At 44.5% G+C, this 23,336-nt stretch overlaps 1 protein-coding gene across 2 annotated transcripts in view; it reads left to right on the top strand.

Moving 5' to 3' along the window:
- Positions 1-19,241, top strand: part of LOC112244915 (neural-cadherin) — a 205,708-nt gene extending 186,467 nt beyond the window's left edge. Inside the window, exons 29-33 of one of the 2 annotated variants that reach the window (XM_042330852.1) lie at positions 2,176-2,440; positions 3,021-3,201; positions 3,860-4,104; positions 14,334-14,488; positions 16,416-19,241. In XM_042330852.1, the coding sequence (XP_042186786.1) occupies positions 2,176-2,440; positions 3,021-3,201; positions 3,860-4,104; positions 14,334-14,488; positions 16,416-16,934 (1,365 nt within the window). In that variant the 3' untranslated portion in view covers positions 16,935-19,241. Of the gene's footprint in view, positions 1-2,175; positions 2,441-3,020; positions 3,202-3,859; positions 4,105-14,333; positions 14,489-15,858; positions 16,134-16,415 lie in introns of those variants that run through there. The other variant, XM_042330853.1, reaches the window with a different exon arrangement.
- Positions 19,242-23,336: the final 4,095 nt, after the last annotated feature.

Raw genomic sequence — 23,336 nt, 5'->3', positions numbered from 1 at the left:
AGAGAGAGATAGAGAATGAGGGAGATAAGAACAAAGATAAGGATAGCCAAAGAGGTAGAGGTAGTGGTGGAGGTGGAGGTGGAGGTAGAGGTGGAGGTGGAGGGAGGGAGAGAGAGGGAGGGTGATAAGAACAAAGATAAGGATAGGCCAAAGAGGTAGAGGTAGAGCTAGAGGTAGAGCTAGAGGTAGAGGTGGAGGTAGAGCTAGAGGTGGAGGTAGAGCTAGAGGTGGAGGTGGAGAGAGATACAGAACGAGGGAGATAAGAACAAAGATAAGGATAGGCCATAGAGGTGGAGGTAGATGTAGAGGTAGAGCTAGAGGTGGAGGTAGAGCTAGAGGTAGAGCTGGAGGTAGAGGTAGAGGTGGAGGTAGAGCTAGAGCTGGAGGTAGAGGTAGAGCTAGAGGTGGAGCTGGAGGTAGAGGTGGAGCTGGAGGGAGGGAGGGAGGTGTAGTGGTGTAGAGAGAGAGAGATGTAGTGGTGTAGAGAGAGAGAGATGTAGTGATGCAGAGAGAGAGAGATGTAGTGATATATACATATATATATATAGGGAGAGAGAGATGTAGAGAAAGAGAGAGAGAGAGAGGTAGTGATGTGGCGAGAGAGAGAGAGCGAGAGAGAGAAAGAGAGAGAGAGAGATGTAGTGATGTAGAGAGAGAGAGAGAGAGAGAGAGAGAGAGGTAGTGATGTGGTGAGAGAGAGAGAGAGAGAGAGATGTGTGGATGATAGAGAAAGGAAGTTCTTTGAAAATGTGAGCAGCCCAGAAAGTGATTGTATGTCATAGAGCCCAGATGACCTACCCTCTAGAGGAAAAGTTAAAAAGAGAGTTGCTGAATAAATGGAGGCATATTGAATTCCCCAGGCCCTGATGTTTCTAATTACGGAGGCGGTATGTTTAATTCAGTTAGTGTGTGGCAGGGTCTTATCAGATCCAGCCCTCGTTGATTATACTGTTTCCTTGTGGTCCCAGAGTCACACAATCATCATCCTCCTGACATTTTCCTTTCCCTAATATCTCTGTCCTTAGTCTGCCTTCACATTGATGTCCTCTTGCCTGTGTATCAGAAGAACTATGCTGGTTTGTTGAGTGGATTGTCCAAGTGCTATTGGCTTTGTTTACCGCATGTGTACTGCATCTTAACTTTTTTTTGGGGGGGGTATTGACTCTCTTGCGATTATATACCAACAGTAGTCTGTTGTCTCCTATAACTCCCTCCTCTCCTCCAGATCTACCAGGACCTACAGTCTGTCTCCTATAACTCTCTCCTCTCCTCCAGATCTACCAGGATATACTGCCTGTCTCCTAAAACTGTCTCCTCTCCTCCAGATCTACCAGGTCCTACTGTCTGTCTCCTATAACTCTCTCCTCTCCTCTAGATCTACCAGGATCTACTGTCTGTCTCCTATAACTGTCTCCTCTCCTCCAGATCTACCAGGATCTACTGTCTGTCTCCTATAACTCTCTCCTCTCCTCCAGATGTACCAGGATCTACTGTCTGTCTCCTATAACTCTCTCCTCTCCTCCAGATCCACCAGGGCCTACTGTCTGTCTCCTAAAACTGTCTCCTCTCCTCCAGATCTACCAGGACCTACTGTCTGTCTCCTATAACTCTCTCCTCTCCTCCAGATCTACCAGGACCTACTGTCTGTCTCCTATAACTCTCTCATCTCCTCCAGATCTACCAGGACCTACTGTCTGTCTCCTATAACTGTCTCTTCTCCTCCAGATCTACCAGCATCTACTGTCTGTCTCCTATAACTGCCTCCTCTCCTCCAGATCTACCAGGACGTATTGTCTGTCTTCTAAAACTGTCTCCCCTCCTCCAGATCTACCAGGACCTACTGTCTGTCTCCTATAACTGTCTCCTCTCCTCCAGATCAACCAGGATCTACTCTCTGTCACCTATAACTGTTTCCTCTCCTCCAGATCTACCAGGACCTACTGTCTGTCTCCAATAACTCTCTCCTCTCCTCCAGATCTACCAGGAACTACTGTCTGTCTCCAATAACTCTCTCCTCTCCTCCAGATCTACCAGGACCTACTGTCTGTCTCCTTTAACTGTCTCCTCTCCTCCAGATCTACCAGGTACTACTGTCTGTCTCCTATAACTGTCTCCTCTCCTTCAGATCTACCAGGACCTACTGTCTGTCTCCAATAACTCTCTCCTCTCCTCCAGATCTACCAGGGCCTACTGGCTGTCTTCTATAACCTAGGAGATGGAGACTACAACCTGACACTGCCCTCCTATCGCCTTGACAATGGCGAGTGGCACGAGGTCTACCTGGATCGCCACGACAACGAGTTGACCCTGCGTCTGGACGGGGGCGGGGGCAGACGGGAGACCAGTGCAGCTCCAAGCCGGAGCCGAGAGATCATCACCGACCCTGCAGTGGTGATGCTGGGAAACGCCTTCCCCTCAGGCTCCAATAAGAGCTTCCAAGGTGAGAAGACTGCAGGGAATGGGGCATGATGGGAAAGGCTGGGCGTGCGAGGCAGACAGTTAGTGACAGTTTGAGAACATAGCCTTCCAATAAGATGCAGCCAGAGTTAGGGGCTTTATCAATTCATAATCCTCTTTTGAGTTAGATTACAAAGTATTGTATTGCCGATTTCTAAATGATTCATATGACTGGTGAATGAATAATTCACACAGATGCATCTTTAGAGTTAGGGGATGATGGCTGCCCTAGGGGAGGTTAGTATGAGACAGATAAAGTGTGACGCGGCTATGAGAGTATGCAGTGCAGTGCTCTGCAGTGCTGTGGAAATGGCATGTGGCGTGCAGGGGGAGAGACAATAGAATGTGCAAATACAAGGGTGGTCAGGCAGCTTTGCCTCAGGCAGAAACAGTGTGCGTGTGCGTGTTTATTAAATGGACTTTAAAACCCCTGAAAGACTAGTGTTGTAAGCATGTCAGAGCATGGCAAAGAAAGTAAGTGGTGTGTGTTTGTGTGTCAGAGCGTGTGTTTGTGTGCGTGTGTGCTTGATTGTCACACTGTCCTCTCCTCTCTCTCTCTCAAGGTTGCATTCGGGACCTGAGGCTGAACGGTCGATACGTGCCTCTGGATGGCCAGTCCAGAGACGGGGTCTCCGTGGTCAGTTCCCAGGGACTCTCCTTGGGTTGCTCCTCCGACTCCTGCAAGAGGAACCAATGTAGCCCCCCCTTCACCTGCGTTGACCTCTGGAGAGTACATGAGTGCAGGTACACGTGATCGAACACAATTCTCAAATTTCTCTCTATGTCATACAAACACACCGAGGCCCTCGCTGTCTTCTTCAAGGACTACAGCGTCAGAAGCCAGTGCCTCATCCTCTCGCAGCCTTTAATCTTAAACAAACTTCCCCTCATCCCCCCCATCAGTCAAACCAGGCCCTTTTGATACACCTCAGTCCTGCAGGGCTGGCTGTAAACATGCCTGAGTCAAATGTTGCCAGGCAGTGTGTGGGCAGCTATTCAACCCAGGCCCCCTGGTCTAGCTCCTCTCTCTGATTCTGGTAATGGTGGTGATTTAGAAAAGTCCCTGGGATATAATGTTCATCCTCGCTGCTGCTCGTCAGCCTGGTTTAATGCTCTGTGTGAGTCCTACTGGTTTGACATCATACGTGTGTATGCCGATGTGTGTCTCTGTGTCTGTTCGTGTCCGGGTCGCAGCGCCACCGCACCGTAACCTGTGGGTGGAAAATGGGGGAGAGTCTAAGTCACAAGTAACTATTTAATTGAGATGCATTTGTTTCGATCAATACACTGTGTTATCCGCTATCCTCTGAGTACAGTGGAGGACCAAAATAGAATCGGGGAATCAGAAAGGAGAGATCTAACCTCTGTCTCCTCTTGCTTCTCCTTCCATCTTTTTTTTTAGGTGCCCCCCTGGCCACATGGTGAAGCTGAATGGTACGGGGAAGTTCTGCATCTACACCCTGTGTGCCAGTCGGCCGTGCCACCGGGGCACCTGCCTGGCACAGTCGCCCTCCAAGTTCACGTGCCACTGCCCCGAGGGCTACCGGGGGCGCCACTGTGAGGTGGCGCTGGCCATCTACCGAGACGACGTGGGACTGAGCTTCAGCTCCCTGTTCGCCATTTGCATCTGCTTCATGGTGCTGCTAGGTAGCTATACCAAATACTGCCTGCTCTGGCGCTGCTAGGTAGCTATACCAAATACTGCCTGCTCTGGCGGTGCTAGGTAGCTATACCAAATACTGCCTGCTCTGGCACTGCTAGGTAGCTATACCAAATACTGCCTGCTCTGGCGCTGATAGGTAGCTATACCAAATACTGCCTGCTCTGGCGCTGCTAGGTAGCTATACCAAATACTGCCTGCTCTGGCGCTGCTAGGTAGCTATACCAAATACTGCCTGCTCTGGCGCTGCTAGGTAGCTATACCAAATACTGCCTGCTCTGGCGCTGCTAGGTAGCTATACCAAATACTGCCTGCTCTGGCGCTGATAGGTAGCTATACCAAATACTGCCTGCTCTGGCGCTGCTAGGTAGCTATACCAAATACTGCCTGCTCTGGCGCTGCTAGGTAGCTATACCAAATACTGCCTGCTCTGGTGCTGCTAGGTAGCTATACCAACTGCTGCCTGCTCCGGCTCTGGTGATCGACCGCCCGCCTGCCTGCCACCTGTCTGTCTGTCTGCCACCCGTCCGTCCGTCTGTCTCTTTCTCTCTCTCTGTCTGTCTGCCTGTCTGTGTCATCTTCATGGTAACACTGGACATCAAATCCTCCCTCTTGACTCTTCTCCTCTTCCCATTCAACCTCTTGTCGTGTCCATTGTTAATTGGAAATGACACAACGACAAGGTTCCAGTTGAACAAAGTTTACTATACCGTATGAACATCATCAAAGGTCGCCATTACACTCAAGGCCAGGTCCATCAACCAACCGACTTCATGCGCACTCTTGACTGAGTGATAGCCCCGTAATAACAGAAATATTAGGATACTTAAAACATGAACTTAACAATCTCCCCTTTTCTTTAAAGACAAATAAAACATCAACAATATAATTAAATGTCCAAGTATTATTCAAGATCCCCATTACAAATGGGTTGTGTGAACAGTTTTTATTTGTATTACTCAAGCTGACACTTTCCATTACTGAGAGCATGTAGGAGCACAAGACCCGATGCTCCTTTTTTAGTCAGACAGTCAGCAAGCTGTTCCTTTGTGATCGACCACAGAATCCGCTGGATTCTCTGTGCTTGAATAAGTTCCTTGATGCTGCTAATCTCAAGACGAAGTCTTTTCTCTGTGACAGACTTGGCTGACTTCACAGCATCAACTAATGAGTAGTTGTCAGTGACACAAACTACAGGTGGAATGTGCCGTTTTGTCTCACCAGTGCTAAGCTCTGAGAACAGAGTTGCAAGAAAGATAGATAGCATTGTCAATTCCATCCGCAAGAGCAAGTGTTTCTCCAGCAAGTGTGCTTCGGACAACCCTTCTGATCCTTTTTGACTGCCAACAGATAGGTGAGAATCTTCCTCCTTCCACCCATTCCACATAGAAGGGAATTCCTTTGTACGGCTCTTGAAGAATCCATATGAATGGGTTGAAGATTCTTGATATAGCTCTCCTGTTGCATCCGTATTGTTCCATCAACTGTAATAACCTCTATGCCAACATAACAGTTATCATGCTCCTCACGACCGACCTGGAAAAGAGCTTTGAGGTGTGGAATCACAGTTGTAGCAAATGTCTGTGAGCCACTCCAGATAAAGTCATCAACATGACAGGCAAGTACTCCAGTCACATTGCAGTCTTGATCAAGCCAATAGACGACTGCAGGATCCACTTGTGACATTTTTCCACCTGTATTCAGCATTGTTTCCTTGACTTTGTTGTACCAGTAGAGTGATGCATCTGCCAGTCCATACACACACTTTTTTAGTTTCCACAGTGTTCCTTCGCTTTTAGCTTTGGAGGGAGGTCGGATGTGAATGTCCCTTGACAGCTCTGTTCCCTGCAAAAATGCAGATTTGATGTCTATGGAATTAAGTTTCCATTTTTTCTGGCAGATCACTGACGTCAGCAATCTGAGTGACTCTGAGGCGCATGTTGGTGAGTCTTTTGGGAGTTGTTTAGCAGCCAGCTCCTCTAAACCTCTAGCCACTAGATGAGTCGTTTGGGAGTTGTTTAGCAGCCAGCTCCTCTAAACCTCTAGCCACTAGATGAGTCGTTTGGGAGTTCTTTAGCAGCCAGCTCCTCTAAACCTCTAGCCACTAGATGAGTCGTTTGGGAGTTGTTTAGCAGCCAGCTCCTCTAAACCTCTAGCCACTAGACACAGTTAAGGATTCTTTAAGGGTACACACCCACCTTGTTGAGACACATTTTTGACCAATGTCTTTGTCTTCCTCAAACACTCAATTTTTCCTCCAATTACTGAGCTCATCTGGCTTAGCGGAGTCAAATGACACGTCCTTTGTTTCAAGTACATCATCATTTTGAATGTCATTCTGTTTTTCTCGATTTTCCATTGGTTCAATTCTGAGATGATCTACAAGTGACTGGTCAGCTGGCCCTGTTGTACCAGAAAGTGTAGCTGGTTCAGAGTACTGCAAGTTGGACCAGTTCTGGTGTTTTCCTTTGGCTTTTCCTGCTCGTCCAATGACGGTTGCTGTATGTGGAATACCATGTATTTAACAGTTTGTCCAGTTTTCAGATTGGATCAACCTTGTTCTCTTAACACGTGGCTGTTGAATATGCCTCGTAGGCACCGTCTTTCTCTTCTTTAAGAAACACAGAATCCAGTGCTCTTATCAAAGTTCCCATACCCTCATCCATGTTCAAATCCTCAACGGCTATTTCCAGTGCTGTGTCGCTCGCTCTTTCCTCCAGCGATAATACCACCGCAAGTGCTTGCTTTTTCGCGTCCAGATTAGTAACGCGTGTCCAGATTCCAAGTTCATTTTTCCAACTTTCGTACGACCTCTTCTCGTCGAAGCGAGGGGGCACATTGTAGTTATTAACCATCCTCTGCTACCAATGTTAATTGGAAATGACACAACGACAAGGTTCCAGTTGAACAAAGTTTACTATACCGTATGAACACCATCAAAGGTCGCCATAACACTCAAGGCCAGGTCCATCAACCAACCCGACTTCATGCGCACTCTTGACTGAGTGATAGCCCCGTAATAACAGAAATATTGGGATACTTAAAACATGAACTTAACATCCATCTCCCCTATCGGTCTGTCAGCTGAGGTAGAGCACTGTGCTGTAAGTCCATTGACAGGTCTAGTAGAAATTGCCTGAGTCAAACAGTGACCGTGTGTGGGCAGCGTATGGACCGTGCTACGGTAGCAAGGTCCAGCTTATACTCTAGTTATGACAGGCAGTGAAAATGAGTCCCTTTGACCAGTACTCAGTAGTCCACCTTGATACATGCCTTTTGGTCAATCTAGTGTCAGCCAGTCATAGTCAGTCACTAGATCAGGTGTTAATGTGCTGGCTGTCTCCGACTGTCCTGTCCTCTATCTTCATCGGGCGTTCAACTTCTAGCCGTCGCTCAATTTTAATTTCCCCTCTCATAGCTTAGCTTAATTTTAAAGGCAACATGACCTTGATCATCCACAGCCACTGTTGATTTTTACGTGTTAATTACTTGATTTGTAGGCGCACAATGTGCTGTTTACCGAAGCCCAAAGAAATTGAGATCAATGCACTAGGGCTTTGGATAGAATTTCAATCGGCCAAGCATTCCACTCACAGCAACTTAAGTATCGAGAGAGAGGTTTTTCTTCCCAGCTGCATTCAATCCAGTTTGTTTGGAGTGAATCCAAGCAGTTGAATAACTGAGAGTGTAAAGGGCTCTGGCTCTCTTGACATTAAGCCGAACAAAAGCATCTCGTTCTGAAGCTTCCTTTTCTTAACGGTTAATAGGTTTATGGCATGATGCGAACGCTATACGCCTCCACCTCCTCACCCACTCCAATTCCTCCTCTCACCCACCTCCCTCCTCCGTTGGATGCAGAAGAAACCTCCCCACTGTCTCACACGCTCTCAGCTAGCTACAGCTGGAAAGGAAATAGCAGGAGGCCTGCTCTCCTTGTCCAAAAAATAGATCTTAGTGAAGCTTGCCAGAACTGTATTGGAGAGGGACAAATTGCATCCGTGAAAATTACCCAATGTTCAGTTTTGCTGTCGTAGACTAAACGCAAAGTGATTTTAGTTGGGAATAAGCTGTGCCTTTTGACTGCAGTAGGTGTTCCTTTGTAGGAGGGTGATGCTACAGGCTCAGTTAAAGGGTCCAGCTTTTAGGTCTTGCTTGTTAGACCAATGATCGATCTATAAATGAAGATGAGTGCGTAGCCCTAAATGATCTGTTTAGGCCCATAGACCCACAGAGATAATATCTGGTGTAGTGCACCGGGTGTTGTGCTGCCAAGGTGCCTTATCTTGAGGGGCAGAGAGGACATCTCTCCAAGATCCCTCTGATATTTGTGATATTCCCCTAATGCCAATAGGCAATAATGCCTAGTTTTTTGCAGACTTGCATTATCTCCTCTGGCTATGTGTGTTTGTATGTCTCAGTATGCCCCATAGCCATCCAGCGGGCTCTAACCTATGGCTTTTACACCACTGTGCCCGAGGGCTCATCATGGGCACTATCAACGAATACAGTAGAATGACGTCATCAACTGTATGAGTATGGTCCGTTAGTCTGCAGATGTTTCAAGGTTGTCCAGTGACCTCAATGACAAGAGACAACTGCAAAAGCCACAGAGTCCACAGTGTACAGAAGTAGGAATTTGCAGATAGAACGAGCTACATGGTGGAATGTACAGAATAAATCCCTGTTTGACTCCATAGTAGTGGTACCTGATTGGGTACCAGGCTGTGGTTGCCAGCCTATCCTCTCCGTCCGTGAGAAGAGCCTAGCTACCCATGGACTGCTTGGGCCATGTGATGCCAGGTTCTGGTTTTGGGGGGGGATTGTGTGTCCGTGAAAACTCTCAGGGTTGCTGATGTGGAAGTGAACTGACGAGCAGTGCCTCGCAGCCTCCTCTCCTCGCGTCCGGGGCTCCTTATAAAAACACAGTGAGTCAGAACTCTGAGTGAACCTGCCACTGGGTCTGACAGAGAGGGAGATATGGAGAGGCCTCACACACATCCTATTAATGTTTTCGAAACCAAATTGCACCTCAAATCACTACACCGGAAACGCAATGGGCAGGGCAATCCACACAATACAGCGCATGCAGCGTCTTATCTGATGCCGAGGTTGATGTTACTTCTCAATGCATTTTCTTACATGAAATCGTATGGCAAGTCACATCACCAACTGCTACCTAAATCACTTTTCTAAACAGTTTTGTGAGTGTATTTTACTCAGCGGACGAATGTTAGAGTAGAGGGACCCTATTCCATGTACTTTCGAATTGACTAGTGAATTACAGGCATCCTTTTATCACTATGTACAGCCCCGTGTCATAAGATATTTGAATCATATTTAAACACTATTCTCAAAACTCTCTTCATAGTTTGTTTTCCATACTCCTATCCTCGCCGTTCGCTCTCACTTCCATTGTTCTGATTCAACCGTTGTTCTTAAGGTTTCTTTGTCACCAGTAATATTTATGTTGTGTCTTCTTCCTACTTTGTTACTGAACTGCTTGTTGATTGAGGTCTGCATATCCTACGTTGTTTGTTCAATAATTCACAGTAAACCTGCTACTGACTAAATGTAACACGTATTGATCTCTAACCAGATACAAACTCCATTATCCATCATTAAGCTATATGGCTACAGAGAGAATGTTTTGGTTGCTAACTACGCTGGTACTGAGTGTTGTCTACCAGCTGTGTGGGTAACAACAGGTTCTAAAAGACTGTACAACTGGCAGGTGAGGCTACACACTGAACATTCATGGTGAAAGGAATGGAACAGCTTGGTTCTCCACTGTTTCAAGGTGTTGAGTGATAATTCTGGATCACTGACATCCACCAAATACACACACACACACACACACACATGCACGCACGCACGCACACACTGGGAAGTCAGACTGTTCAGTGTGTGTGTATGTATTCTCAGTGTGTGTGTATGTATTCAGACGCTGTCTAATCCCTTCTGTCCTGCACACGGTTCCAGATTAGTTTAGCTTTTCATCCTGAGTCTGTTGTGAGGTGGGGATGAAAAAGTAGTCTCAGTCAGAGAGAGGAATACAACTCTATAAGATATCCCTCTTTTATGTCTCCTCTTTATTGTCCTGCCTGTATCCGGATTAGTTTCCACGGTGACAGGCACAAATGCCACAGCTGTTGGACGGTGATGTTGGCTGAAGCCTTTTTGAAGGTGTCTCTGGACCTGTTGCTATTCACAGTGTGGTCTCTTGCAGACAAAAGTGTGTTATCCAGAACCTTGAAGGGTATTATGCTGTCCCCACAGGAGAACCCTTTGAAGAACCCATTTGGGTTCCATGTAGAACCCGTTCCACCAAGTGTTCTACATGGAGCTCAGAAGGGTTGTACTTGGAACCAAAAAGGGTTCCATCTGGAACCCAAAAGGGTTATCCTTTGGGGGAGAAAAAACCCAGTTTGAAAACCTTTTTTAAGAGTCAACACGTTGGGTTTGGAGCCTCAGCTGGCTCTTTGCTAGGGATGGAATGAGGGTTATATGGCAAACCATTTAGCCAGTGAGTGATAACCTGGAACCAATAGAGGTATGAGATGAGCACAAAGTGGAGCAGAGGAAGAGTCAATGAGAGAGGACAGAAATACAGTGAGAGAGAATGACAGAGAGAGAGAGTCAATGAGAGAGGACAGAAATACAGTGAGAGAGAATGACAGAGAAAGAGTCAATGAGAGAGGACAGAAATACAGTGAGAGAGAATGACAGAGAGAGAGAGTCAATGAGAGAGGACAGAAATACAGTGAGAGAGAATGACAGAGAAAGAGTCAATGAGAGAGGACAGAAATACAGTGAGAGAGAATGACATAGGAAGAGTCAATGAGAGAGGACAGAAATACAGTGAGAGAGAATGACAGTCAATGAAAGAGAAATACAGTGAGAGAGAATGACATAGAAAGAGTCAATGAGAGGACAGAAATACAGTGAGAGAGAATGACAGAGAAAGAGTCAATGAGAGAGGACAGAAATACAGTGAGAGAGAATAAGATAGAAAGAATCAATGAGAGAGGACAGAAATACAGAGAGAGAGAGTCAATGAGAGAGGACAGAAATACAGTGAGAGAGAATGACAGAGAAAGAGTCAATGAGAGAGGACAGAAATACAGTGAGAGAGAATGACATAGGAAGAGTCAATGAGAGAGGACAGAAATACAGTGAGAGAGAATAAGATAGAAAGAATCAATGAGAGAGGACAGAAATACAGTGAGAGAGAATAAGATAGAAATAATCAATGAGAGAGGACAGAAATACAGTGAGAGAGAATGACAGAGAAAGAGTCAATGAGAGAGGACAGAAATACAGTGAGAGAGAATGACATAGAAAGAGTCAATGAGAGAGGACAGAAATACAGTGAGAGAGAATGACAGAGAGAGAGAGTCAATGAGAGAGGACAGAAATACAGTGAGAGAGAATAACATAGAAAGTCAATGAGAGAGGACAGAAATACAGTGAGAGAGAATGACAGAGAAAGAGTCAATGAGAGAGGATAAAAATACAGTGAGAGAGGACAGAAATACAGTGAGAGAATGACAGTCAATGAGAGAGAGAGTCAATGAGAGAGGACAGAAATACAGTGAGAGAGAATAACATAGAAAGTCAATGAGAGAGGACAGAAATACAGTGAGAGAGAATGAATGACAGAGAAAGAGTCAATGAGAGAGGAGTCAATGAAATACAGAAATACAGTGAGAGAGAATGACATAGAAAGAGTCAATGAGAGAGGACAGAAATACAGTGAGAGAGAATGACAGAGAAAGAGTCAATGAGAGAGGACAGAAATACAGTGAGAGAGAATGACATAGAAAGAGTCAATGAGAGAGGACAGAAATACAGTGAGAGAGAATGACATAGAAAGAGTCAATGAGAGAGGACAGAAATACAGTGAGAGAGAATGACATAGAAAGAGTCAATGAGAGAGGACAGAAATACAGTGAGAGAGAATGACAGAGAAAGAGTCAATGAGAGAGGACAGAAATACAGTGAGAGAGAATGACAGAGAAAGAGTCAATGAGAGAGGATAAAAATATAGTGAGAGAGAATGACAGAGAAAGGAGGGATGGCAGGGAGGGAGAGGTACACAGACACCGAAAGACAGCGAAGGGGATTAGGGGTACAAGGGAGAGAATGAGAGAAAGGAAGAGAGAAATGGAAAGACACAGACACTTAGTAATAGAATGAGGAATGGACGGAGCGAGAGCAGGCTTTGCTAGGCCCGCTGCAGCAAACAGCATTATACTTTTGATGGCCTTGAGCCGGCTCATTATTGACTAGGATTGATTTATTTAGAGATTCTCATCTCGCCATGCTCTCACGATGGTATAACAGAGGAGAGAGGAAAAACAGGCTTTTCTTCCTTTATCCACGTTCATATGGGTCTGAGCTAAGAAAAGTCCACAGTATATACTGTCCTCATGCATTACTGTGTACAGAATCGAGCTATCGTTACACAATAGGCATTAGTGTTGAAACCCGAAATGTAACTGTTTCAGTATTTTGCCATGCGGTATGCAAAACAGTATGCTTTGCTCCTGGTGGAATTATACACTTGTCTTATAAATCGGTATTTCCTGACTAGTAAAATTGCAAGCGGTGCAGAAAAACAAACAAATTCTTCAGTGAATTACTTTATTTAAAAAAATGGTTTTTACTCCAAATGAATGCATCACAGGACTCAGCATGATGCACATGCCAGTTACAGTGTCTATATGATTTTTTTTTTTAAATGTGTGGTACAGACAGAATCAATCACCTTGAGTGATATTCCATAACCTGGAATAGATGGTGGTGTGTGTTAGACACTGGGATGCATGTTGTCTATCTTAGGGTTACGGAGAAGCTTGTGTGAGGTCATTAGTTGGGTGATGCAATCGATAGTGCAGGCTTTGGTAGGGTTCTGGGAGGAGAGGAGGAGAGGAGGAGAGAGGGGGAAAAAAAGGCGTGGAGGCAGACTGCAGCTAGCCAGCCACTCAGACCTCCTCTGCTTGGTAATCAGAGCAACAGTTCCACTCCTGGAGAGAACAGACACACATTTCTAAATCGCAGAGGGCCTTTGAAGACACACAACCCAAATAGGGAAGTCTCTATGAGAGCTGACCTGAACTAACTTCAGAGAAACCTTTCTCTTCGTCACACAACACTCTCAATCCAAGTGATGGCAGACCGTCATAGACAAACACTGTGTTTCAGAGTTGGAGACAGATATGACACGACTTGACATGCAGCCTATTCCCACACCTGAGAACAGAAACGTGTCAATCTCTGAGGCTTTTTGAACACCTCACCTAGATGAACATGTCCTGAGAACAGAAACGTGTCAATCTCCGAGGCTTTTTGAACACCTCACCTAGATGAACATGTCTTGTCTGAAGACAATTGCAACATTTCACAGGAGTGATAGAGTAACAGACAGACATGGGATTGCATATTCCTGTGCAATAGACCCAGCGCTACAAAGCCCTCTAAAAAGCGACTTGATTTGCTTGTGAACATAGGTGGGTGAACATTGTGTTCGTAAATTGATATGGATTTTTTTTTGCCCGTACCAGTACCTCACTTCTGAAGAGGGAGAGTTCACTCAGAGATTGCCCTGATAATTGGGAGATTTCAATTCGATCTGTCTCACCCTGTCGCCCCGGTCCCCTTGCTAAGTGACACCTTATCAAACTAATGATAGGTGAGCACACAACAATCAACACAGAGAACCAAAACAAATAAGGGCAATTGAGAGGGAGAGAGGGATAGAGAAAAAGGAATTTGAAGAAACCGAAGGAGGGAGAGGGAGAGAGAGAGAGAGAGGAAGAAATCTGAGGAATGATCAAAGCTGAGAGGTTGAGTCAAATAAGGTGCGACGGAAGGGGGAGGGAGGGGTAGAGTATAGAGAGATTTATGGAGAAGAACTGTATGGGTAGATAATATACTCTAAAGGTCACAGCAGTCTATAGGGGAGGATTGATTTTGAGAACACCATTTGCAACTCTGCAGAGAGAGAACTTATTGAGTAGCTGTCCCAGCAGTCAGCCAGCACTCCACCTGTCAGGCCTCTCAGCACAGCCATCATGCTGATAATGCAATGTCAAATCAACGCAGTGGAAACAGTTCACGCAGTCACTTCTAATCAAACTGAACTAGGAACTTTCTCTCTCTCTCTCTCTGTGTGCGTCTGCCTCTTCCTCCTTCTGTGCTCTCTGGCGCCCCCTAGTGCTGCTGCTGGGCATCTTCCTGTACACCCGCTGGCGCAGCTACAAGGGCCTAAAGGAGGGCGTTTACCACGTGTCAGCTCACCATGATGGCTGGGAGGATATTAGAGAGAACGTGCTCAACTACGATGAGGAAGGAGGAGGAGAGGAGGACCAGGTAAGCGAGAACACATCTATGTCTCCTACACACTAACGCACAATGTGATGCAGTGCCTTTTTGTCCCTTGTCACAAATGGTTTCACTGAACGCAGTTCCAGACTGAGTTTGTGAAGTGAAACAATTCAGGTTGGATTCGAGGCTAGGCATTATGGGTACCACACTAGCTCAAGCACACTCCTCTTCCCCACCATGCCATTGTAACACCTTCTCACTCTGGTTCACCTCCAACTAAAAAGACACTAGTGGAGTGTTTGAATATTCATGAACTCCTTACACACAATCAATCAAATCAAATCAAATTTATTTATATAGCCCTTCGTACATCAGCTGATATCTCAAAGTGCTGTACAGAAACCCAGCCTAAAACCCCAAACAGCAAGCAATGCAGGTGTAGAAGCACGGTGCCTAGGAAAAACTCCCTAGAAAGGCCAAAACCTAGGAAGAATCCTAGAGAGGAACCAGGCTATGTGGGGTGGCCAGTCCTCTTCTGGCTGTGCTGGGTGGAGATTATAACAGAACATGGCCACGATGTTCAAATGTTCATAAATGACCAGCATGGTCAAATAATAATAATCACAGGCAGAACAGTTGAAACTGGAGCAGCAGCACGGCCAGGTGGACTGGGGACAGCAAGGAGTCATCATGTCAGGTAGTCCTGAGGCATGGTCCTAGGGCTCAGGTCCTCCGAGAGAGAGAAAGAAAGAGAGAAAGAGAGAATTAGAGAGAGTATACTTAAATTCACACAGGACACCGGATAGGACAGGAGAAGTACTCCAGATATAACAAACTGACCCTAGCCCCCCGACACATAAACAACTGCAGCATAAATACTGGAGGCTGAGACAGGAGGGGTCAGGAGTCACTGTGACCATGACACATAACGGATCAGATGCTTAGTGATGCTGAAATCCTTTAAGAGGTCCTCTGGTGGATCTTTAGATGCGAGAGCCTGCCATAAAACTGCTGAACAATTAATCAAGTGGCCACCAGACTATTTACGTTGAACCCCTCCTTGTTTTTACACTGCTGCTACTCGCTGTTTATCTATGCATAGCCACTTTACAAATGACCTCGACTAACCTGTACATTGACTTGGTACCAGTACCCCCTGTATATAGTCTTGTTATTGTTATGTAATTTTCTTGTGTTACTTTTTGATTTTAGAACAATGTTTTCCTTTAGTTAAATTCAATAAATATTTATTGAACTGCATTGTTGGTTAAGGGCTTGTGAGTAAGGTCTCCACCTGTTATATTCGGAGCATATGACAAATAACATTTTATTTGAGGTAATCAATTACAGAGCACACCCGCCCATGTGTCATTTACTCCTCCACTCTACCATTCCTCCATCCTCTTTTCCTCCAGGGCCCAGGCTTCCATCTCTCCAGAGTGAAGCGCTGCAGTGGTAACGAGGGTGAATCAGTCTCGCCTGAATCAAATGAATGCTGAAGTGATTGTGTGTTATATAAAAATGGATGTTCTCTAGCCCTCGTCCAATATTTCCCTGTGCTCTGTTGAAGTGAAACACTCCCCTTGCCCCCTTCACATTCCCTCAGATTACTTAGTGTATTCGGCTAATACAGTCTGTCACCTCTCCACTAGCAGAGAATTCATCTGGATTTCGTTCACTAAGGGAGAAAATGAAGACAGAGTGTAAATGTAGACAGGTAGAGCATATGCAGAGGAAGCTCTGCTCTTTTTTTCTCCTCTTCTCACCATCACGCTCTCTGATGTGATGTTTAACTTGTTTGAATCCCGGGAAGAGAAGCTGCTGCCTTGGCAACAGCTAATGGGGATGCTAATAAAATATGAAATACTTTCTATTGCTCCATCTGTCCATTTGTTCCTCCTTTCCATTCTCTATTTTGACGTTCCATCCTCTCTCCCTCTGTGTGTGTGTGTGCGTGTGTGTGTACGTGTAGAATGCATATGATATGGCCGAGCTACAGAAGTCTCTCCAGCCCAGTCCGGCCCAGTCTGTCCAGTACAGCCGTTCCAGGGCCATCCACCAACATCACCACCCCCACACCCAGCACCAACAGCCCCAGGACACTCTTAGCAGGTTGGGCGCCAGCACCGCCCCTTCCTCCTTCACCACCACCCTGCGGAGGGATGTGCCCCCCACCAGGTCCCTCGCCCAGGGCCAGAGCAGGCCCCTCCTGCTGGCCAGAAAGAGCCTGTCCTTCTCCAGCCAGGACCTGGCCCGCTACCTGTGTGAGATCATCCGGGACGCTGACCAGGCCCCAGAGTCGGCCCCCTTCGACTCCCTGCAGGTGTTCTCCACGGAGGGGGGAGGCTCGCTGGCCGGGTCCCTCAGCTCCTTCAGCTCAGCCGGGCTGGAGGAGGACACGGCTAGGGGCCAAGACTCCCTGAAGGATTGGGGCCCACGTTTCGAGAAACTCAAAGCCCTCTACGAGAAGACCGAGGCCAGCGACCTCTGAACGCTGAGGGAGACAGACCAAGCTACCGTGCTGCAGAGACCACCAAACAGCAGGAAACTACAGAGCTACAGTAAACTAATTGGAAGCATAGGAGGAGAGAGAGAAGTTCAGGAAGGAGAGAGAGACTGATGGAGAGCTTGGCCTCTCTCCTCTGGGAGTGACTTGTTCTCCACAGGGTTTTTTCTCTAAACGGGCCTAGAGCGAGGCTGAGGCTGGGACTGATGTTAACCTAACCAGGCCTATAGCTGAGACTCACTGTTCACTGGATAATGGGAGCTGCCAATCAATGACATGGACAGATTAATTATGGCACTTACATGGCACACAGCCTTATTGCAGTGGCTTGCTGTTGACAATAATTTGGGTGAAAATGTTATTATATTTGTCAGTGAAATGAATTGCGAGGATTGCCTCGCACCTCTTGGCCCTTGATATACCATATTCTGTTCTCTATGTCTGTGATACATCAGTGTTTTGAAAAACTGCTTAGACATTTGATACAGGAATAGTTTTTTCTGTGGCCTTCCAGTGGGCTCTCTTTCCAAAATCTCTTTGCTGGGTGTGCAGTCACAGTTAACAGTTGTGCTCGTATGTTATATCCTAAACTTCTCCTTCCTTGATTTGGTTTTCTATTCACTTCACTCTCCCCTCCATTCATTTATATTCACCGGAGGAAGAGAGCTCAGAAATCAAGCCGGAGAGAAGAAAAGGAAAGGACAGAGGAGCTGAGGAAAGGGCCTTTTCTGTTTCTCAGCTTTAACCTTCTTTCTCAGGAATACCAAACATTCTGAACACCACCATTGCAGCAGAGGACCATGCTATGAATACAAATGACAAATTCATCGTGAATGGCGGTCCAAGGTGAAAAAAGTGCAGAGAGGGTCGCACCGAAGCCTCCTATAGAATTGACAGTGGACACCCTCTGACCATCGCTGCTGTTGCCATGGCGTTGTGATAGTGGAGGCAGCTATAGTTGACTGTGTTCACTGATATATGTCTGGAAGGGAGTGTTTACCAGTTATGTTAAAGGGGTGGTCGGGGCGTTCACAGTAAACAGTATGAGCCCAGTGGATTGAACGATCAAAGGGAAATGACCCAGCTACATGGGTATTCACACGAAGGATCTCACCCAGTGGGCTTCAGCTATTTATCTTCCCCAAAGCTGGAGGATGATGCCCCCACAAACAGTTCCCCCCTATCATATAAACCAGGACCAATCTGCCCAAACTAAAAACCCTTCAGAAGTCAGCGTTCACTGCATTTGTGTTGTTCGCCTCTGCTTTGAGAGAGGAGTGGAGAGTGGAGATGAAATTAGCCAAAGAATGCAGAAGGGAGGAAGAGTGGAAAGGAGGGAAGGTTTGTGCTGATACAAAGCACCTCCGGGACTCTGAGTTAAATGTGCTTGTGTGAGGAGCTGTGAAGCTCCATGGGGAGTAGAGGAAATGGTTTGTTGCACAGCAAATGGAATAAATAAGTAATGTTACCTTCCTCTGCGATAGACTAAACACCAACATTGTATTTCATGTATTTCAAGGTAGCATCAGCACACCCTTCTCATTATTTTGATTTACTTAAAAAAAAAACGAATCAGTGCAGAAACGCTGCATGTTGAGCGTGACGGTACAACAGTAAAGGGTAGGAGTGTGTTAAAAACACATCAGCGCACTAATCCTAATGGGAGTTGATGGCGGAGCTGTCATGCTGTAAACCAAAGGATCATGGGAGTTTTAAAAGTCGATTGAGAAGTCGACATTCTGATTACGGATTTCAAACGTGCCAATTTTCTGAAGGCAGCAAGAACGTGAGTTTAAAATAGGATAGGGAGGTGAGGGAACGGAACGCTGCCGCTGCCGCAATGCTTTTTCATAGGCATCAAAAGCTCCTCAAGGGATGGAGTTTTGATTCATCCTCCGAGCACGGCTTGGCCAGGAACCTGGCTTATAGAGGAGCTAGTAAAAAATAATGATTAAAAATGTGAAGATTGTGTTTGGGATTCACAGGATTTCTCTCTTCTCTCAGAGAAAAGATTCTACTTTAATTTGTATCATAAATGGCTTCAACATTGTCTAATGGATACAAACATATTGTGGAATTTTATGTTTTTACCTCATTTGTATATAGGAAGATGAAGTCATTGCTTTTTTAATGTGTCAATGGAAGAACTATGGATCACGTACTGCTTCTTTAAGAAAAAGTGAACTTATCTTTTTTTAATCATTATCATGACCGGCTTTGAATATAGATATCTTGGTGTTTTGTATTTGCATCAATCTTTTTTCTCAATAAAGATTCACTTATTTGAAATCAGTGATTTTCCTGATTGTTTGCATTAAGCATGATGTGAGTTTATAGCAGGGTTCCCCAAATGGTGGCCCGCAGGCTGAATTTGGCCCGTGTGTGGTTTTATTTTTGTGTTCCAAGTTTTCTGAGCAAAAATGTAATTGTTTTACATTTTTTTTAAAAACTATAAGAACACCAGGAAATCAGCTCCAAATTATTTTAATTTTGGAAATCTATTCCCAAGTATCCCTCACGCATAATATAGTCTCTGATCGTATACAAATGTATACAAGGTTTGAAATATATCTGTTTGGGCTTCTTGCGGTCAATTTGCAATTTACAAATGATTTGTCATTACGTTCCTGCCTCCACTCGAGAAAAAAACAAACATCCCGCAGCTGAATCTAGTTGATGATGCCTGGTTTATGGAATACAGGACTAGGAAAGAAAGTGAAAGCCTCAAGCAAGATATATTGTTTTTGGACTTTGAATAAATGCAATGATGGAGATTGTCTTGCAATGATTTTTTTTGGTGTGAACATCAAAAGAATGATGACAGCAGAATCCCACATGTGAAAACATTTTTTCCCTCATACAAAGCAACACAGAAAACAAAAGTCCCTTTCGATGAGAAAATGGAACACTGATCAATGGTAAACTGCATTCACAAGAAAGATGAAATATCATAGAATTTGATATGCTACCCCAACTAGTGCAATTTCTCCACTGGCACGTCAAACAGGACCAACCCATTTACTGGGTGAACAGACAGACGCAGAACAATAGGAAAGGAAATATCACAAAACGCCAGATTAGCAGAGTGTGTGTCTTCTAGATTAAACACAGTGTTAAGTAATTAAGACTGGGCCATGGAAAATTGTCATCATGACTTCCAGATGGTACAAAATCTGATACGGTCGACAGAATATTGGAAACATTCATGTAATCAGCATTCAATCCCCAAAATGATGCCTATTTGATATTTAAACCCCCTGTAAGATTTGGCCCTGTAAAGTCATGAAGCTTAAATCATGCAAAATACAACTATGAAAATGAAGTGTAAACATTTTTTATTTCCTTTTTCAGCTCTACAAGCAACTGTTAGGTTCAATAACAGACACATTTTACATCAACACAGAGATGAACAACTTTGAAGGCACTTTCATACTCTAAAGTTGTTAAATATTTAAATAATACCATGATGTAATCCACATTGCCAATATGCAATAAAATAACACACATTAACTATTTACAGTATTGAATCATTTGACATTTCCCTGTTACGTCTGAATTTGTTTACATCAGGATTTAGACTACATATCACAAGTATTCACCCCGCTTGGATTTCTTCACATTTTATTGTGTTACAAAGTGGGATTCAAATGTTTTTTTTTTTATCTACACAAAACACTGTCAAAAAATTATATATATATATATATATATATAATATAATATATTATATATACACACACATACACACACAGTTGAAGTTTACATACAGTTAGGTTGGAGTCATTAAAACTAATTTTTAAACCACTCAACAAATGTCTTGTTAACAACTATAGTTTTGGCAAGTCTGTTAGAACATCTACTTTGTGCATGACACAAGTCATTTCTCCAACAGTTGTTCACAGACTGGTTATTTCACTTATAATTACAGAGCATGAAAAATTCCAGAAAATGATGTCATGACTTTAGAAACTTCTGATAGGCTAATTGACAACATTTGGAAATGTACCTGTGGATGTATTTCAAGGCCTACCTTCAAACTCAGTGCCTCTTTGCTTGACATCATAGGAAAATCAAAATAAATCAGCCAAGACCTCAGAAAAATACCGTGTAGGCCACCACAAGTCTGGTTCATCTTTGGGAGCAATTTCCAAACGTCTGAAGGTACCACATTCATCTGTACAAATAATAGTACGCAAGCATAAACATCATGGGACCACGCAGCCGTCATACTGCTCAGGAAGGAGATGTGTTCTGTCTCCTAGAGATTAATGTACTTTGGTGTGAAAAGTACAAATCAATCCCAGAACAGCAAAGGACCTTGTGAAGATGCTGCAGGAAACAGGTAGAAAATATCTTTATCCACAGTAAAAAGAGTCCTATATCGACATAACCTGAAAGGCTGCTCAGCAAGGAAGAAACCACTGCTCCAAAACTGCCATAAAAAAGCCAGACTACGGTTTGCAACTGCACATGGGGACAAAGATTGTACTTTTTGGAGAAATGTCCTCTGGTCTGATGAAACAAAAATAGAACTGTTTGGCCATAATGACCATCGTTATGTCTGTAGGAAAAAGGGGGAGTCTTGCAAGCCGAAGAACACCATGCCAACCGTGAATCACGGGGGTGGCAGCATCATGTTGTGGGGGTGCTTTGCTACAGGAGGGACTGGTGCACTTCACAAAATAGATGGCATCATGAGGACAGAAAATGACGTGGATATATTGAAGCAACATCTCAAGACATCAGTCAGGAAGTTAAAACTTGGTCGCATATGGGTCTTCCAAATGGACAATGACCCCAAGCATACTTCCAAGGTTGTGGCAAATTGGCTTAAGGGCAACAAAGTCAAGCTATTGGAGTGGCCATCACAAAGCCCTGACCTCAATCCTATAGAAAATTTGTGGTTAGAACTGAAAAAGTGTGTGCGAGCAAGGAGGCCTACAAACTTGACTCAGTTACACCAGCTCTAGGAATGGGACAGGCTACCCGAAACGTTTGACCCAAGTTTAACAATTTAAAATGCAATGCTACCAAATACTAATTGAGTGTATGTAAACTTCTGACCCACTGGGAATGTGATGAAAGACATAAAAACTGAAATAAATCATTCTCTCTACTATTATTCTGACATTTGACATTCTTAAAATAAAGTGGTGATCCTAACTGACCAAAGATTTTTACTAGGATTAAATGTCAGGAATTGTGAAAAACTGGGTTTATATGTATTTAGCTAAGGTGTATATAAACTTCCGACATCAACTGTATATATTGTTTAGATGAATTACATTTTTTTATACCTTGATTAGATAAGTATTACGGCTGTGAGTCTTCTTGGAGTAAGTCTCTAAGATCTCTGCACACCTCGATTTTTGAAAATTATTATTTTATACAGTAAATTGTTCAAGCTCTGTCAAGATGTTGGTGATCATGGCTAGACAGCAATTTTAAAGTATTGCCATAGATTCAAGCAGATTTAAGCCAAAACTAACTTGGCCACTCAGGAACATTCACTGTCTTCTTGGTAAGCAACTCCAGTGTATATTCAACCTTGTGTTGTAGGTTATTGTCCTGCTGAAAGGTGAATTCCTCACCCAGGGTCTGGTGTAAAGCAGACTCAAGCAGGTTGTCCTCTAGGATTTTGCCTGTGCTTAGCTTAATCTCGTTTATTTTTATCCTGAAAAACTCCCCAGTCTTTGCCGATGTCCAGCATGCCAATACCGTGATGAAAATAATGATACAGTTACTCAGTGAAGAGTTGTGTTGAATTTGCCTCAAACATAAGGCTTTGCCGTGTTTCGGGTGAGTCATCTGTAAAGCATCTGAAAAATGTCAACTATCTATCTACTAACCTTAACCCTTATTCTAATATAACCCTAACCGCAACATGACCCTAACCGCAACATGACCCTAACCGCAACATGACACAAAGCCGCAGTTGCTTATCAACAGATATTTTGACTTTGATAGCATACTGACAGTATGAACGTTTGTAGAGCATCTACAAATGAAAAGTCTGGTGTTTGACGAGCCACGTGCAACATGCACACGCAGTCTCATTGAAAAGTCTGGTGTTTGCCGAGCCATGTGCAACATGCACACGCAGTCTCAATGAAAAGTCTGGTGTTTGACTAGCCACATGCAACATGCACACGCAGTCTCAATGAAAAGTCTGGTGTTTGACTAGCCACGTGCAACATGCACACGCAGTCTCAATGAAAAGTCTGGTGTTTGACGAGCCACGTGCAACATGCACACGCAGTCTCATTGAAAAGTCTGGTGTTTGCCGAGCCATGTGCAACATGCACACGCAGTCTCAATGAAAAGTCTGGTGTTTGACTAGCCACATGCAACATGCACACGCAGTCTCAATGAAAAGTCTGGTGTTTGACG

The sequence above is a fragment of the Oncorhynchus tshawytscha genome, linkage group LG12 (genome assembly GCF_018296145.1).
Source record: "Oncorhynchus tshawytscha isolate Ot180627B linkage group LG12, Otsh_v2.0, whole genome shotgun sequence".
NCBI lineage: Eukaryota > Metazoa > Chordata > Actinopteri > Salmoniformes > Salmonidae > Oncorhynchus > Oncorhynchus tshawytscha.
Note: the sequence above shows the minus strand (reverse complement) of the source record. Positions and strands in the feature narration are given on the sequence as shown.